The sequence below is a fragment of a genome, unplaced genomic scaffold (genome assembly GCF_019419815.1).
Source record: "Pyrus x bretschneideri cultivar Hongxiangsu unplaced genomic scaffold, Pyrus_bretschneideri_v1 Contig2, whole genome shotgun sequence".
Lineage (NCBI taxonomy): Eukaryota > Viridiplantae > Streptophyta > Magnoliopsida > Rosales > Rosaceae > Pyrus > Pyrus x bretschneideri.
This window is the reverse complement of record NW_025999501.1, coordinates 1,997,501-2,015,433: the sequence shown is the minus strand read 5'-3', so window position 1 is coordinate 2,015,433 and position 17,933 is coordinate 1,997,501. Positions and strand designations below refer to the sequence as shown.

General features: G+C 40.1%; 1 protein-coding gene across 1 annotated transcript; it reads left to right on the top strand.

Annotated features, from left to right (window-relative positions):
- On the top strand, nucleotides 1-13,222 carry LOC103966543 (acetyl-CoA carboxylase 1). Its single transcript, XM_009379712.3, is given in 33 exon segments — nucleotides 1-413; nucleotides 1,133-1,508; nucleotides 2,182-2,388; nucleotides 2,476-2,637; nucleotides 2,723-2,815; nucleotides 2,906-3,001; nucleotides 3,176-3,349; nucleotides 3,684-3,777; nucleotides 3,872-4,059; nucleotides 4,142-4,192; nucleotides 4,290-4,329; nucleotides 4,439-4,563; nucleotides 4,673-4,789; nucleotides 4,879-4,953; nucleotides 5,035-5,091; nucleotides 5,215-5,319; nucleotides 5,517-5,603; nucleotides 5,678-5,869; nucleotides 5,945-6,133; nucleotides 6,302-6,412; nucleotides 6,500-6,586; nucleotides 6,681-6,857; nucleotides 7,173-7,250; nucleotides 7,353-7,475; nucleotides 7,758-8,027; nucleotides 8,115-8,452; nucleotides 8,763-9,000; nucleotides 9,094-9,446; nucleotides 9,542-9,755; nucleotides 10,232-10,408; nucleotides 10,505-12,499; nucleotides 12,501-12,656; nucleotides 12,743-13,222. Coding segments are annotated over 32 exon segments (6,798 nt in total). The 5' UTR covers nucleotides 1-413; nucleotides 1,133-1,136; the 3' UTR covers nucleotides 12,800-13,222.
- The last annotated feature ends 4,711 nt before the right edge of the window (nucleotides 13,223-17,933 follow it).

Here is a 17,933-nt window from a genome sequence, read left to right as displayed (position 1 = left end):
AGAGGGAAAATCACTTTGACTGGAGAGAGAGAGCACCTTGATCTTAATTACATATGGGTAGAGAGAGAAGGGGGGTAGCTAGGAGTTGCTGTAGACGAAGGAAGAAGGTGTAATTGGCAGGTAACACGTGCATTTCTTATTAATGCGGTTAACTTGTTCGCATACAGATGCAGTCACAACTCTCCTCCAACCCCAACCCCAAACCCACACCTACCTCTCTCTCTAATTCCTCCTAAACATAAATACTCCCAATGATCACACTCATAACACACACAGTGAACCAAATACGCGTTTCTGGGCTCTCTGTTTTCTCTCCCACCTCTGCCTCTTGATTCATACATAATGCTTGGTGCCCAGATAGCAATTTGAGCAGCTCGATCAAGATTCCAGCTCTTTTTCTCTTCACTTTTGAGGTTTGTGACCCATTTGCTTTAGACCCTTTAAAGTTATTGGCTTGTGGGTGCTTCTGTTATGATTTGCGTTTTGGTGATGTGGGTTTTGTTTGTATTGGATATTGGTTGTTGGGAAGTGGTTTGATTGGAGTTGGAATTTGTTTTGGAACCTCCAAAGGCTGTATTTTTGTGGGTAGCTTTTAGTTTTTTGAGTGAGGATGTGTTTGCAGTGGATTTGGGATTTTAATTTGTAGTTTCTGGAGTCTATGGTTTCACAAAGGTTTTTTCTTTCCTTTTGGTAACCTGAGAACTATATACTTAGGGTGTTCTGTTTCCTTGAGCTGGAATTCAAAGGTTCAATTAGTGTAACATTGTATTTAGTATTGAAATTCAATTTTAATTACACTTAAAACAAGGATAATTTATCAAAATGAGAGTTCATGATGGTATGGAATTAGATATAATAAAAAAACATCAACTCCCTTTCATGCAACCAAAAGCAGCCTTAGTATAACTGGTTAGATGTTCGTAATTGCTATCATGTTGCACTTTGGATCATGAATTTCATTCCTTAATTACTATGAGAAGAAAGAGGCAATGGGGAAAAGCCCCATTTGGAATTACTATACCTTTAATCATAATATCATGTTGGTAGCTTATTTGAAAGCTACAGTGAATTTGTTGGACTAAAACTTATTAAAATTTCACTTACAATGTTGATGGCATAATTTGTTGATTAGCAGCATGTCGGAAGCCCAGAGGAAATTGTTGACAGTACCCAGTTTCCATCGTGGAAATGGGTACGTAAATGGGTTACTCAGGCATCCTTCTATGGCATCTAAAGTTGATGAATTCTGCTATGCCCTTGGTGGGAAGAAGCCAATCCATAGCATTTTAATTGCAAACAATGGAATGGCTGCGGTCAAGTTTATTCGTAGTGTGAGGACATGGTCTTATGAGACATTTGGTACAGAGAAGGCTGTTTTATTGGTGGCAATGGCCACACCAGAGGACATGAGAATCAATGCAGAACACATCAGAATCGCTGATCAGTTTGTGGAGGTTCCTGGTGGAACTAACAATAATAATTATGCCAATGTGCAACTCATTATAGAGGTGCGTATCCAAAGCTTTTAACCTATGTTTTCCACTTTTTTATTTTATCTCCATCAAAAGTGTATGATAACAAAGAAGATATCCAACTCAGTTGCTGAGGAACCTTGTAGCCGAAAGAAGTTTTGAGTGGTTTGATTTTGTCACCATTTGTTTGACTGCAAGAAATGAAATTTGATTTAAATAAGAGGAAAATCAGAGAAGTGGATACTAATATCAAAATTATGAACATGCAAATGAAGAGGCTGGAGATCGTTATTTTTCTCAGAAGTCATAGAAGATTATGAGTGATTATGGGAGGTGTGTTTTGATATTAGTGAGCTGCATTTCGTGTGGTAAACTGTCAGCAGAAAATACATGGTGTTTATCATTTGAACAAAGTTTTTGATCTCTAAAGTGGGAGTTGCTTCCTAATAGGGGTTGCAATCCCGGCATGAACCTTCTGACTCTCTTTGTTCCACTCATTCAGTAAATTTTTTGTTCCACTAACTCAGTAAACTTTGTTTCACTCACTCCCTGGCACTCTCCATGTAGAGTATTTCAACATTTTCATCAAAACTCCATGTCATGGCCTCCTGTAGTTCTTGTTAGCATGGAGCATTACTACGAAGCATGTCATGGCTTCCTGTAGTTCTTGTTAGCATTTCACCTGAATTTCTTGTTCTTTATTACCCAGATGGCAGAGAGAACACATGTTAATGCAGTTTGGCCTGGTTGGGGTCATGCCTCTGAGAACCCTGAGCTTCCAGATGCATTGAATGCAAAGGGAATTGTATTTCTTGGGCCACCATCTATATCTATGGCAGCATTAGGAGATAAAATTGGTTCATCATTAATTGCTCAGGCTGCCAACGTACCTACTCTTCCATGGAGCGGATCACATGTATGAATCCTGAAAACCGTGTCCAATTTTCATTTGGTTGCTTTTGCCGGGTAATGCAATCTGATATTGTTAGTGTCTGCTCTCCAGGTGAAAATTCCTTCAGATAGCTGCTTGGTTACAATCCCAGAGGAAGTATATAGGGAAGCGTGTGTTTATACAACAGAGGAAGCTGTTGCAAGTTGTCAGGTTGTAGGTTACCCAGCAATGATTAAGGCTTCATGGGGTGGTGGTGGTAAAGGCATAAGAAAGGTTTGTGTCATACGTGAAAATTTACCCTTGGCTAATATGCCTGTGAATAGTCAGCTGAACTAAGTAGAATTATTTACTTTTCTAGGTCCATAATGATGATGAGGTAAGGGCATTGTTCAAGCAAGTTCAGGGTGAAGTTCCTGGATCTCCAATATTTATAATGAAACTCGCATCCCAGGTCAGATAGTCTATTCCGTTTTGATCTGGATGATCATAATTGCTGAACTTCAGACCAGACATTGCCAATTTTTCTATTTTCTTTTATCAGAGCCGGCATTTAGAGGTACAGTTACTGTGTGATCAGTATGGAAATGTTGCAGCTTTGCATAGCCGTGACTGCAGTGTTCAAAGGCGGCACCAGAAGGTAATAGTTTTATGGCATTCTAATTTAATACTCTTTGTTTTCACATTCACTAGCTTGGTCTTCTGGGGAATTTTGTACTCCTTTCTTAGAATTTCTCCAGTACTCATCAATGCACGGTATCTTCTGCTGGAGATGTTTCACCATCAAAACTTAACTTGTTTATATGTTTTATAGATCATTGAGGAGGGTCCAATTACTGTAGCTCCTATAGAGACTGTAAAAAAGTTGGAGCAATCAGCTCGAAGGTTGGCTAAATCTGTTAATTATGTTGGAGCAGCTACTGTTGAGTACCTCTACAGTATGGAAACTGGCGAGTACTATTTCTTGGAGCTGAACCCTCGATTACAGGTTTGTTATTTCTGTTCATGTAGTCTTTTCTTCTAGCGTATGAACTCGTTTTTTTGTTGTTTTCTTTAATTTGTTTTGTTGGTAGCATTATAGCACTGAATAATGCACTGGTGCAGGAAATGTGTATGCCTGAAATGAATATAGAAACAAAAATATGCTTTGTTATTGCTAACCAAGCCATTTAATCTTAACGCAACCTCTTACAGAAGGATTAACATCATATTATCATTAGAATTTCATGTGGCTTGTTAACTTCTGGAGTTGTGTCTGCTTTTCAAGACAAATAACTTTACGAGTATAACGAAATGTTTTTTATTTAATTGACTCCGTGTAGGTGGAGCACCCAGTCACTGAGTGGATAGCTGAAATGAATCTTCCAGCAGCCCAAGTTGTAGTTGGGATGGGCATACCTCTCTGGCAAATCCCTGGTTGGTCATAATTGCTGGATTTCTTCTAAGATATCGATTTCTTTATTGTTTTTAATTTGTTCACATTCCCTGTTCATATGATTCATTCGATCAGAGATAAGGCGATTTTATGGAATGGAACATGGTGGTGGGTATGATGCTTGGAGAAAGACCTCAGCTATTGCTACCCCATTCGATTTTGACAAGGCAGAATCTACAAGGCCAAAGGGTCATTGTGTTGCAGTGCGTGTAACAAGTGAGGATCCAGATGATGGCTTTAAGCCTACCAGTGGGAAAGTACAGGTTAGTTATGATTGTTTCTCAGTCTTACTTGAACTTGCTTTCATGCTTTCGTGACTATATTGAGCTGTCAAACTATATGCAGGAGTTGAGTTTTAAAAGCAAGCCAAATGTTTGGGCATACTTTTCTGTTAAGGTAAATATCTTCTAAGTGGATAATGACAAATTCCTCCATAAAAGAAAAAGAAAATTTTAGTTCTCAGATAAATTCTTATTTATGTTGTGATTTGCAGTCTGGAGGGGGCATTCATGAATTCTCAGACTCTCAGTTTGGTGAGTACTAACCTACTTTGACTGTTTTTTATTTTTTTTTATTTTTTATTTTTAAAATAGTTATCAGTCTTTGCTGCTGACGTATTAAAACAAATACCTCTTCTTCTAGGACATGTTTTTGCATTTGGAGAGTCTCGAGCTCTAGCTATTGCAAATATGGTTCTTGGGCTGAAGGAAATTCAAATTAGAGGAGAAGTTCGTACAAATGTTGATTATTCAATAGATCTTTTACATGTAAACTTCCCAAAATCTATTATATTCTTTACCATCCTTTCAAAAAATAATATAAAGATCATTGAATTTTGATGAATTTTCAAGTAACTCTATGTCATTTGTTCTGTAGGCCTCAGACTATAGAGAGAATAAAATCCACACGGGTTGGTTGGATAGTAGAATTGCCATGCGTGTTAGAGCAGAAAGGCCTCCTTGGTATCTTTCTGTAGTTGGAGGGACTCTGTTTGTAAGTGCAACTATCTTCCTTAATAGTTGATTTCTGAATATTTTACTTGTAAAATGCATCACTTACGTTTCCTATTATGGCCTTTTCAGAAAGCATCTGCTAGTAGTGCAGCAATGGTGTCAGATTATGTGGGTTATCTTGAGAAAGGGCAAATTCCACCCAAGGTATGGTACTAAAACAATGTCCTTCAGAGAAATGTGTTTTATATGCCCTTTCAATTAATTTTTGTGAAATTTTGATTTCAGCACATATCACATGTCCATGCACAAGTATCGTTGAACATTGAAGGGAGCAAATACACGGTATGTTTTTGAATGGTGTTGCTTCACTCAGGGACTTCATTTAATGTTTTAGGAATTTTTGGAGATTTGTGGTTGGCAAAATCAATAGTTATATCTAATCAACGTCATGAAACCTATTTATAGATTGACATGGTGAGGGGAGGTCCAGGAAGCTACAGATTGAGGATGAATGAGTCAGAGATTGAAGCAGAGATACATACTTTACGCGATGGGGGTTTGTTGATGCAGGCAAGTACAAACCATCTCTTTATTGTTTTCATTCTTGTAACTTCACAGATGATTTGCGCTTGCTCATATTATTCTATAAGCACATTACAAACTCAATACCAGAGGGAGGTTTGCCATGATGGACAATGCGGATAAGATTGGTCTTTCTTATATTTCTTACATGCAGTTTGTGACTGATAACTTCTGTTTCGTTACAGTTGGATGGGAACAGTCACATTATATATGCAGAGGAAGAAGCAGCTGGAACTCGCCTTCTTATTGATGGAAGGACTTGCTTGCTTCAGGTACCCACATTTCTTTGTCTTCTTCCCCTAAATTCCCTTCAGCAAGCTGAGTTGTTGACCATTGTTGAATCCAGAATGACCATGATCCGTCCAAGTTAATAGCAGAGACACCATGCAAGCTGCTGAGGTACTTGGTTACTGATGGTAGTCATGTTGAAGGTGACACACCATATGCCGAGGTTGAGGTTATGAAGATGTGTATGCCTCTTCTTTCACCTGCTTCTGGAGCTATCCACTTTAGAATGTCTGAAGGTCAAGCAATGCAGGTAAGTCTAGATCCAGTTAGGAGTTAAATACATTCTTCTCTTGATAGAGTTTTAAATAAAATTGGTTTTGTGTAGGCTGGTGAACTTATTGCAAAGCTTGATTTAGATGATCCTTCGGCTGTAAGAAAGGCAGAACCTTTCCATGGAAGCTTCCCAGTTCTGGGGCCTCCAACTGCAATTTCTGGTAAAGTTCACCAGAGATGTGCTGCTAGCATAATTGCAGCCCGAATGATTCTTGCTGGTTATGAGCATAACATTGATGAAGTGAGTTCTCATTCAACATATATAATATTTTGAACACTTTTTCAGTTTGTTATATATTTTTTCAGGTTCTTGGGCTTTGTAAATGTGGGAATACATTCCACACTATCATGTGTAGATTGAGTTGTTATTCTTAAACTTGTCTTATCTAAGAGTTGTCATCTATCTCAGGTAGTGCAAAACTTGCTCACTTGCCTAGACAGTCCTGAACTCCCTTTCCTTCAATGGCAAGAGTGCTTTGCTGTTCTAGCAACCCGCCTACCCAAAGATCTTAAAAATGAAGTAAGAAAAGTATGGTTGTTTTCTCCTGGATTTATGCTACAAATGAGTCTTTATGCTCATGTGTGATTCTCTTGTATAATTTTACAGTTGGAATCAAAATTTAAGGAGTTTGAGGTGATTTCTAGTTCTCAGAATGTTGAGTTCCCCGCTAAGTTGTTGCGCAGTGTTCTTGAGGTGGGTATTACGTTTTAAATTCCTTGTTTGGGTACTATTTTCTACTTTCTTCTTAAGAATGTTGTATTTTTTTTTTTCTACATATTCTTTGCAGGCCCATCTATTCTCCTGTCCTGATAAAGAGAAAGGAGCCCAAGAAAGGCTTGTTGAGCCTTTGATGAGCCTTGTGAAGTCTTATGAGGGTGGACGAGAAAGTCATGCCCGAGTTATCGTCCAATCCCTTTTTGAAGAGTACCTGTCTGTTGAAGAATTATTCAGTGACAACATTCAGGTTAGACTCTTGTTATGAAAGACAACTTTTCCCTGTAGCCACCTGGTTTGTGTTTTGACTGACTTTTATTTAGATTTTATAAATTTTCTATTCTTAAATCTTTTATTAATATTTGATTAAGACAGTAATTAAAAGTTGTCTGCAATAATGATCATTGAACTTCGATTGCGATATTTGGCTTCAATAGTTTTACAGTTTAGTATACCCTGATAATTAGGAACTTGGCGCTACAAGATTTTGGATGTTGTATACTTGTGATTTTCCTTTTGCTTGTGATAATCTTCGTTCATGATAGACTAATATTTGTTTCTCCAGGCTGATGTGATTGAACGCCTTCGACTTCAATATAAAAAAGATCTATTGAAGATTGTGGACATTGTGCTTTCTCACCAGGTAATAGAATCAATAACATGCTCAGATGAGTTGCCTTTCCTTGTCTCGTTCAATTTTTGTTAGACATTATTTACGCATGTACTATGCATCTTGTTCTTGCAGGGTGTCAAGAACAAAAATAAGTTGATACTACGACTCATGGAACAACTGGTCTACCCCAACCCTGCTGCGTACAGGGAAAAGCTAATTCGGTTTTCTCAACTTAACCATACAAGCTATTCTGAGGTTTGCCATTGCACTGAGCTTGAACTAATAATTATATTATGTTGACATTTTTCTTTCTCTGTTTTTAAGTATTTTCTCGGGTAATCAACAGCTGTTTACTTTTATTTTTCAATTGTACTGAGCGAATCAATACAAGCTGAACTATTAGTTTTATTGTGTAGATCTTTCTTCCTCTCAAGTTTTCCAAAACCAATTTAAATTGTCCTCACATAAAATATTAATAGTTAATTACTTCTGTATAATAGCCGCAATTTTTTAACAGCACAAATACAATTTATGCAGTTGGCACTGAAGGCAAGTCAACTGATGGAGCAAACCAAGTTGAGCGAACTTCGTTCCAGCATTGCCAGAAGTCTTTCTGAGTTAGAGATGTTTACCGAGGATGGTGAAAGCATGGATACTCCCAAGAGGAAAAGTGCCATAAATGAACGAATGGAGGATCTTGTGAGTGCTCCTTTGGCAGTTGAAGATGCCCTTGTAGGTCTATTTGATCACAGTGATCACACACTTCAGAGGCGGGTTGTGGAGAGCTATGTGCGTCGGTTATACCAGGTACAATGGTTTGAACACTTTGAGTTCCTGCTTACTTTATTTTTCAGTCATTTCCTTGTTTAACTTTGCTTTTTTTTTTGTTATCAGCCGTATCTTGTAAAGGGGAGTGTGAGGATGCAGTGGCAAAGATCTGGTCTTATGGCTTCCTGGGAGTTCTTGGACGAACATACAGAGAGAAAAAATGCAAATGAAGATCAATCTTCTGGTAAATCAATTGAGAAATACAGTGAGAGAAAATGGGGAGTCATGATTATTATCAAATCCCTTCAATTTCTGCCAGCAATTATTAGTGCTGCATTGAAGGAAATGTCTCATCAACTTCATGAATCAATTCCGAATGGATCTAGTGATCCAAGCGGCTTTGGAAATATGATGCATATTGCTTTAGTTGGCATCAACAATCCGATGAGTTTACTTCAGGATAGGTATTGTACCTGCCCTTTATCTTTTCGTTGAAGTTTTCAACTTTGATTTAAACATGTGGCGATAATCCGGGACTGATCGTGTATTGAAAAACTTATACATTATGTGGGATCCTTAAGCGATCACTGTATTCTGATTAGTCCATAATCTTACCAAGTCTAAATTTTAAATTAGATCTCTATACACTCCAAATTTACAATGGTTCTATTTCAGATAATAAACAGCTTTACTCATTTCTTTTTATTTGCAACGAAATCCCTAATAGAATCTACAGTTGAAACCTTCCTGACCAGCATTGTTCATGCATGGCAGTGGCGATGAGGATCAGGCTCAAGAAAGAATTAAGAAGTTAGCGAAAATACTAAAAGAGCAAGGAGTAGCCTCCAGTCTGCACAGTGCAGGTGTCAGGGTAATTAGTTGCATCATACAAAGAGATGAAGGGCGAGCTCCTATGAGGCATTCCTTCCACTGGTCGTCAGAGAAACTCTATTACGAGGAAGAGCCATTATTGCGTCATCTGGAACCACCTCTATCCATTTACCTTGAGTTGGTTAGTAATTTTGTGGCTTTAGCTCCTGTGTTTTAAGCAAAGTTCGGGATACACCTCTTTTTATGAAGTTACTCATCTTTTGTTCTGATTCAGGACAAGCTTAAAGGTTATGAGAATGTACAGTATACCCCATCCCGGGACCGTCAGTGGCACTTGTACAGCGTTGTAGATAAGCCACAACCAACCAAAAGGATGTTCCTCAGAACACTTGTAAGGCAGCCCACTTCAAATGATGGGTTCGCTGGATTTCAAAGGCTAGACATGGAAGCAGCTAATAAGCAATGGGCTTTGTCATTTACTTCAAGGAGTATTTTGAGGTCCTTATTGACAGCAATGGAAGAGTTGGAACTTAATGCACACAATGCCAGTGTCAAATCTGACCATACTCATATGTACCTTTATATCTTGCGTGAGCAACAAATTGATGATCTACTGCCGTACCCCAAGTAATTTTTTTGCTTCTTCTTATTTAGTATTTTCTTTTTCTTCTAAGATGAGATGGGGAACCTTTTAGAATCTTACATTGGAGATGTTCTTCCAGGAGAGTTGATTTAGAAGCTGGACAAGAAGAAACTGTGGTGGAGGCCATCTTAGAAGAACTTGCACGGGAAATCCATGCGTCTGTTGGTGTAAGGATGCATAGGTTGGGTGTTTGTGAGTGGGAAGTGAAGCTGTGGATTGCATCCTCTCGGCAGGCAAATGTTGCTTGGAGGGTTGTCGTCACAAACGTGACTGGTCATACCTGCACTGTACATGTAAGTTCTTTACCATCAAGTTACATTTTCGAGCTATATAATTGTTGAAGGTCGTTTTGCAAAAGCAAACTAGCGTGGCCGGACGAGTACTAATGATTCATACCATAGGTTGAACATAGATTGAGCTAGAACAGAATTTTACCAATGCGTCATTTGATTATCTATTTTAGCTAGAAATTTATCACTAAGAGACTGATCTTTAGGTGGAAGTCAGCTTTATTTATTTTTATTGAAAAGAAAAGTGAGAAAAACCTTGGTGGGTACCTGATACATATTGTGGTAGACCTGATATATGGTGGTCTACAAACTCTTGTTGGTCTAGGTTGACTGACTAAACAATATGCTGCTTTAGTTTTCTACATATTGCACAGAGGTTAATGAATAGTTTGTAATGTCGGTCTTAAAGCAAATATAGTCTCTAATTATTTATATGGATCATGAGTCATGACTGTATAACTGGTGAACATGATAATCAGATATATCGGGAACTAGAAGATACCAGCAAACAGAGGGTGGTATACCATTCAGCCTCTACACAGGCCCCCTTGCATGGTTTACCAGTGAATGCACAGTATCAGCCTTTGGGAGCTATTGACCGCAGACGTCTGTTGGCCAGGAGAACCAGCACCACTTACTGCTATGATTTTCCACTGGTGAGAATTGATAGGAATTTGTTTTTTCTTATTTTATGTTTCTCCATGATTCACCAAGATATGAAACTTACTGGAGATAAATGTTATTTTTTGCAGGCATTTCAGACGGCCTTGGAACAGGCATGGGCATCCCAGTTGCCAGGTAGTAAAACACCAAAAGATAAAATTCTTAAAGTCACTGAGCTCAAGTTTTCTGACCTGCATGGCACCTGGGGCACTCCTCTTGTTGAAGTGGTTCGTCCACCTGGGCTCAATGACGTAGGTATGGTAGCCTGGTTTATGGAGATGTCTACCCCTGAGTTCCCTTCAGGAAGGAAGATACTGATTGTTTCAAATGATGTGACCTTCAAAGCTGGATCTTTTGGTCCAAGAGAGGATGCATTCTTCTTTGCAGTAACTGAACTTGCTTGTGCTAAGAAACTGCCTTTAATATACCTGGCAGCAAACTCAGGTGCCCGTATTGGGGTAGCCGAAGAAGTCAAATCCTGCTTTAAAGTTGGTTGGTCTGATGAATCGAGTCCTGAGCGTGGCTTTCAGTATGTATATTTAACCTCTGAGGATTATGCGCGGATTGGATCATCTGTGATAGCACATGAATTAAAGCTGGCAAGTGGAGAAACCAGATGGGTTATAGATACCATTGTTGGAAAGGAGGATGGCTTGGGAGTTGAAAGCTTGACTGGCAGTGGAGCAATTGCTGGTGCATTTTCAAGGGCATACAGGGAAACCTTTACCTTAACATACGTGACTGGCAGAACCGTAGGTATAGGGGCTTATCTTGCTCGGCTTGGGATGCGGTGCATACAGAGACTTGATCAGCCCATTATTTTAACTGGTTTCTCTGCATTGAACAAACTTCTTGGCCGGGAGGTGTACAGCTCCCATATGCAACTTGGAGGACCAAAAATTATGGGAACGAATGGGGTTGTCCATCTAACGGTTGCTGATGATCTTGAAGGAATATCTGCTATTGTGAAGTGGTTAAGTTATGTTCCTGCCCATGCTGGTGGACCACTCCCCATTTTGAGTCCCTCAGATCCTCCAGAAAGGCCTGTTGAGTACTTCCCTGAGAATTCATGTGATCCTCGTGCTGCTATTAGCGGCGCTTTAAATGGTGATGGAAAGTGGATGGGGGGTATTTTTGACAAAGACAGCTTTATTGAGACACTAGAAGGTTGGGCGAGGACGGTTGTTACTGGAAGGGCAAAGCTTGGAGGAATCCCTGTAGGAATAGTTGCTGTCGAGACCCAGACGGTGATGCAAATTATACCTGCTGATCCAGGCCAGCTTGATTCGCATGAGAGGGTTGTTCCTCAGGCTGGGCAAGTATGGTTTCCTGATTCTGCTAGTAAGACAGCCCAAGCATTATTAGATTTCAACAGAGAAGAGCTCCCACTTTTCATTCTTGCCAACTGGAGAGGATTTTCTGGTGGGCAGAGGGACCTTTTCGAAGGGATCCTTCAGGCTGGATCAACCATTGTGGAGAACCTTAGGACTTACAAACAGCCCATATTTGTGTTCATCCCCATGATGGGTGAGCTCCGCGGTGGAGCGTGGGTGGTTGTGGATAGTCGAATAAACCCAGACCATATTGAAATGTATGCTGATCGAACTGCTAGAGGTAACGTGCTTGAGCCAGAGGGGATGATCGAGATCAAGTTCAGGAACAAGGAGCTGCTGGAGAGCATGGGCAGGCTTGACCAACAGCTGATCCAACTGAAGGCAAAACTTCAGGAAGCCAAGAGCAGTGGGGCACACGAGATGGTTGAACCTCTACAGCATCAGATACGATCACGTGAAAAACAGCTTTTGCCTGTCTACACTCAGATAGCCACTAGATTTGCGGAACTGCACGACACTTCTCTCAGGATGGCTGCAAAGGGGGTAATCAGAGAAGTTTTGGACTGGAACAGCTCTCGATCTTTCTTCTATAAAAGATTGCGTCGGAGAATTTCCGAAGAGTCACTCATCAAGACAGTGAGAGATGCTGCTGGTGAACAGCTGTCGCATAAATCTGCTACAGATTTGATCAAGAACTGGTTTTTGAGTTCTGATATTCCAGGATGCAAAGAAGATGCTTGGGTGAACGACTGAAATTTTCTTTAGATGGAAGGAAAATCCAAAAAATTACGAGGATAAACTAAAGGAGTTGCGGGTCCAGAAGGTATTGCTTCAATTGGCAAATATTGGTGACTCAGTTTCTGATTTGCAAGCCTTACCCCAAGGTCTTGCTGCCCTTCTAAGCAAGGTAAACAATCATGTTATATTCTTTTTTAAGCATCTTTCCACATCATCTTTTAGCCACCTGGATCTAATGATTTGAATGCAATGCAGGTCGAGCCATCAAGCAGAGCGCTGCTGATTGATGAACTCCGAAAGGTGCTCGGTTAATGGGACGTTGGTGTTTCACACGAGATTACTGTTCCATAAAACGCTTGTGTTGTATCTTCTTAATTCATAGTTCTAAATTGGTAAGTAGGTACATGCCAATGATCTGCAGTTGGCAGACGAAAGAATGAAATGACTGCTTTCCTATCAGATGCATCATTAGATTGAGGTTGCTGATAGAAGCTTTTCAGTGTATTTTAGAGAAAGAAGATTTGTAGGGAGCAGTAAGTGTAAGTTTTGTAAGTCAAAGTAAAATGTAAGGAAATAGATAGTCAAAAAAGGAACACAACCAGCATTTGCAGGCTCTGTTTCAATATTTTTTGACATGGCTGATCGATGCTCGAAAATAAGAAGTTATAACATAGTTTGTAATATTATTCTGTAAGAATTGTTATTTGTTTAACTTATGTTGCAGATTCATGCTCATCGCTGTGTCTTTATTTCTAAGAACCATGTAATTATTTCCATGACTATTTATTTTTGGGTACAAAATTTGCACGATAAGTTGGACTGAAAACGATGGAATGATAAGTTGCATCTTGGCAGAAACCTTGGGTTAGAGAGTGTTCCAAGTTGGTTCTCAAAAGTAACGAAGGAAAGTAGTTCATCCAAAAAAAATCATACAAATTCAAGTCCAAGGTGAATGTTTAGTCGTCGACCATACATGGATAAGTAATACCACGATATCAAGTGCAAAGAAGAGAGTCAACCCCCGTCCCCCGTCGTCTCAGGCTTGCTCACAGTTTTTCTCTATTTTGTAGGTTGCTAATGAACTCATATTCCTCTTGGCCAGATCACTCAACACCTAGGAGATTCCCCCCAAGTCATCCTGCTATGTCTATCTCTAGAAGACATTTGAAAAAGCATGTTGGCCAAAGAACCAGTGGGACTCGCCCATCTGAAGGCTCGAGTAAAAATGTGGAAGAGGCCATCTCTCGCTTTAAAGAAGCATTGGCCCAGGCGACGCCCCGTCGACTTGCTCTTGAAACACACCGTAGAAAATCTAGAAGGCTTCAAGGTCTTCATTCTGTTCGATACTTGGAAAAAGAAGCACTTCCTAAAGTGAATTACATATACGATGAACAAAAATATATGGGAAACACCTAGAAAGAAAGAAAGGCATTTTGCAAGAAGCTTATAATGGTAGATTAAATCAACAAACCGCTAGCTATTGATCCAACATCTTGATCTTCTCCGATTGAGACCTAGAATAAGTCCACTCGGCCCACGACAATGTTCTTGTTATCAAAATGTAAATCTCAAACGCCATGGTCAACCGAGTCTTGATTGACAATGGATCAAGAGAGAACGTCATCTTCAAAGATACCATAGAAAAGATAGGGATTCTTGACATCATTAATAAGGCGAAAACCACCATTCACACTTTCAATAGGGACTCTATCCTATCTCTAGGGAAAATAAAATTGGCAATTCAAGCAGAACCCTACAACCACTTGGTGACTTTAATGTTATGGACTACCGGACTCCACAACATTATTCTTGGTAGGAACTGGTTGCACAAAATGAGTCTTTCCATCGACCTATCACCAATTGCTCCACTATTTCACTCCGGATAAGGTTAAAGAGAGAAAAGGGGACCAAGCTGTGGTGGTAGGAACTGGTTGCACAAAATGAGTCTTTCCATCGACCTATCACAAATTGCTCCACTATTTCACTCCGGATAAGGTTAAAGAGATAAAAGGGGGCCAAGCTGTGGTGCACTTTTGTGCTGTTGAAAGCATGAAAATGATTCGGAAGGGAGAACGAAGCTCCAGCACTATCATGGACGAGTCAGCATAGCAATCACAGTTGTGAGGGGGGGTCAACAAACAAGTTACAAAAAGTTTGACCTAGATCTTGACCCCTAAAATGATAGTACCTCGGAGTCGAAAGCTGACGAGAATGCTATGTGTGTCAACCTGGACCTCGATAAGCCAGAGCAGAAAGCCTGGATCGGGTCAAAATTGACCGACCAAGAGAAAGTGTTGATTACCAACTTTTTGCGAGCCAATAAAGATGTGTTCACAGGGTCAGCATAAGATATGCCTAGAATCAACTCGTCTGTGATTTGCCATTGCCTCCAATTGGACCCAGCCACAAGACCTATTATCTTGCAAGAGAAGTCATGGGACTGAGCGAAGTAAGATCATGAAAGCTGAGATTAACAAGCTCAAGGACGCCAACTTCATCGTTGAAGTACATCACCCAGATTGGTTGGCCAATGTTGTCTAGTATAGAAGAAAAACGGCAAATGGAGGGTGTGTGTGGATTTTATGGACCTGAACAAGGCATGCACAAAGGATCCATATCTTCTCCCACTGATCAACCTGCTAGTGGATTCAACTGCGGGCCACGAGTTACTAAGTTTCATGGATGCTTGCTCTGTGTACAATCAGATAAAGATGTACGAGCCGAACATGGACGCAACATTATTTGTCATCGACCAAGGTATATACTGTTGAATAAGAAGAGTATCCAAGATAACTCTAATGATCCCAAGAAGAAAAAAATAGAGCACACTCTTAAAGAAAGCTCACAAAACAAACTAATTAGCAAAGCTTTTCTTATTTAGCTCTAGGCTTTGTTTTTCCTTGGATGATATACAATGCTTGGGGACTTGGGTATTTATAGCAAACCAAATGAAAGCTACACCACACACTTAATTAAACTAAGATTATTTACTACCACACAAAACCCATTAATTGCACTTAATTTTTTTCCACTCAACCATACCTAACATTGCCTAACTTTGCAATTGTAAGCAATTACATCATCAAACTAGATATGGACTTGGACTTTAGATTGGGTTGTGGATTACTTATGGTTTTGGGCTGACATTGATTCTCAACACTCCCCCTCAATGTCAGCTCTCATTCTTTGCACTGTGCTGAGCAGACAGCGAAAATTTTCGAGCTTGCCTGTACTTAAACTTTTTGTGAACAAGTCCGCAACTTGATCATTCGTCTTGACCTGTCTCATCTCAATCTCTTCTTGTAGAACCTTTTCTCTGATAAAGTGGTAGTGCACTTCCACATGTTTAGTTCTTGCATGAAAGACTGGATTTTCCGCCAAGCGAATGGCCGATTGGTTATCACAGTACAATGGTACTGGATAATCTACTGGTTGATGTAGATCACTCATCAACTGTACCAGCCATGCATTCTCTTGAGCTGCCATTGCTGCTGCTCTATACTCTGCTTCTGTGGTTGACAAAGATACCGTTGGCTGTCTCTTGCTACACCAAGAGATGGTTCCAGAACCAAGCTTAAACACATACCCAGTTGTTGATCTTCTGGTGTCATGATCTCCCGCATAGTCAGCATCACAGTAACCAACTAACTTGCAGTCTTCACCTTTCTTGTACAAAAGACCATAGTCAATTGTACTCTTCACATATCTCAGTACTCGTCGAACTGCTTCCAAATGAGGCTTCTTTGGATTTTGCATGTACCGACTCATCACACCAACTGCATAAGAAATGTCAGGTCGAGTCAAGGTTAAGTAGATCAGACTACCTGCCAATTGTCGATACATTGTCTCATCTTCCAAATCTTTTCCTTCATGTGCACACATTTTGGCGTTTGGTTCCATCGGTGTCAAAATTGGCTTGCATTCGAGCATTCCAAACTTCTTCAATAAATCTTTGGAATATTTTTGCTGACAGAGAAATATTCCTTCTTGTGTGCGATCAATCTCTAGAACAAGGAAGTGCTTGAGTTGGCCAAGTTCCTTCATCTGGAAACGGACTGATAAATTCTCCTTCGTCCGAAGAATTTCTGCCTCATCATCACCGGTTATGATCAAGTCATCCACATACACTAGCACGATAGCTAGCTTTCCTTCATTGGCTTTGACAAACAAGCTGGAATCTGCAGGTGTTACTGAATAACCACTTTGTGTTAGAAACTCTGCAATCTTACCGTACCACGCTCTTGGTGCTTGTTTCAAACCGTAGAGTGCTTTCCTTAACTTGCACACGTACTCAGGATGAGCTTCGCTTTTAAAGCCCATTGGCTGCATCATGTAGATCTCCTGATCTAACTCTCCATGCAAGAAAGCATTCTTCACATCCATTTGGTATAGATTTCAATCTTTGTTAGCTGCAAGTGCAAGTAGGACTCGTACTGTTGTAAGTTTTGCCACTGGACTAAACGTTTCATCATAGTCTAGTCCGTACTGTTGAGAAAAACCACGAGTTACTAGTCGTTCCTTGTACCTCTCGATTGACCCATCTGGACGACGCTTTATCTTGTAAACCCACTTACAGGATATGGGTTTGACATCTCTTGGCTTTGGTACCAGATCCCAAGTTTGATTTTGCTCAAGTGCATCAAGCTCTTCTTTCATAACTGTCATCCACTCAGAACTCTGTGATGCTTCTTCGAACATCTCAGGTTTTGTTGCTTCTTCAATTATGGCTGCATTGGCGTATTTGGGATTTGGTCTCAGTGCTCTTGTTGACCTTCGGAGTTGAGATTGTGGAGTTGATTCTTCCGGTACACTAGGCCCACCTTCTTCGTCTGGTTGTTGATACATGCCAGTTTGCCAAGGATTCTGAGTCACTCTCTGTTCGACATCATCGTCATTTGGATCTCCTGATTCATCTGAACTTGGTTGGAGTTGGATAGTATGCTCCCCCATCTTCTGTTGCAGCTTTTCTCCAAATTCTCTAGAGTCTGGTAGCACCTCCTTCTCTGATGACCACCAAGAAGACGCTTCATCAAACACAACATCTCGTGAAGTGTAGCACCTTCCACTTGTTGGATCACAACATTTCCACCCCTTTTTCTGGCTGTCGTATCCCACAAAGATACATCTAACAGCTTTCTTGTCAAATTTGCTCCGTAAATGATCAGGAACAAATACATAACATACACAGCCAAATACTCGAAAATAGCTAACTGTAGGTTTCATGTTCCACAGATTCTCAAAGGGAGAAACAAATCCTAACCTTGGTTAAGGAAGTCTGTTGATCACAAAGGCTGCAGTCCTCATTGCTTCAGCCCAAAACCTTCCCGGTACGTTCTTTGCATGTAGCATACTTCGACAGACTTCTGCAAGATGTCGGTTCTTTCTCTCAGCTACACCATTTTGTTGTGGTGTGTTGGCACAAGTGTACTGATGACGTATTCGACAT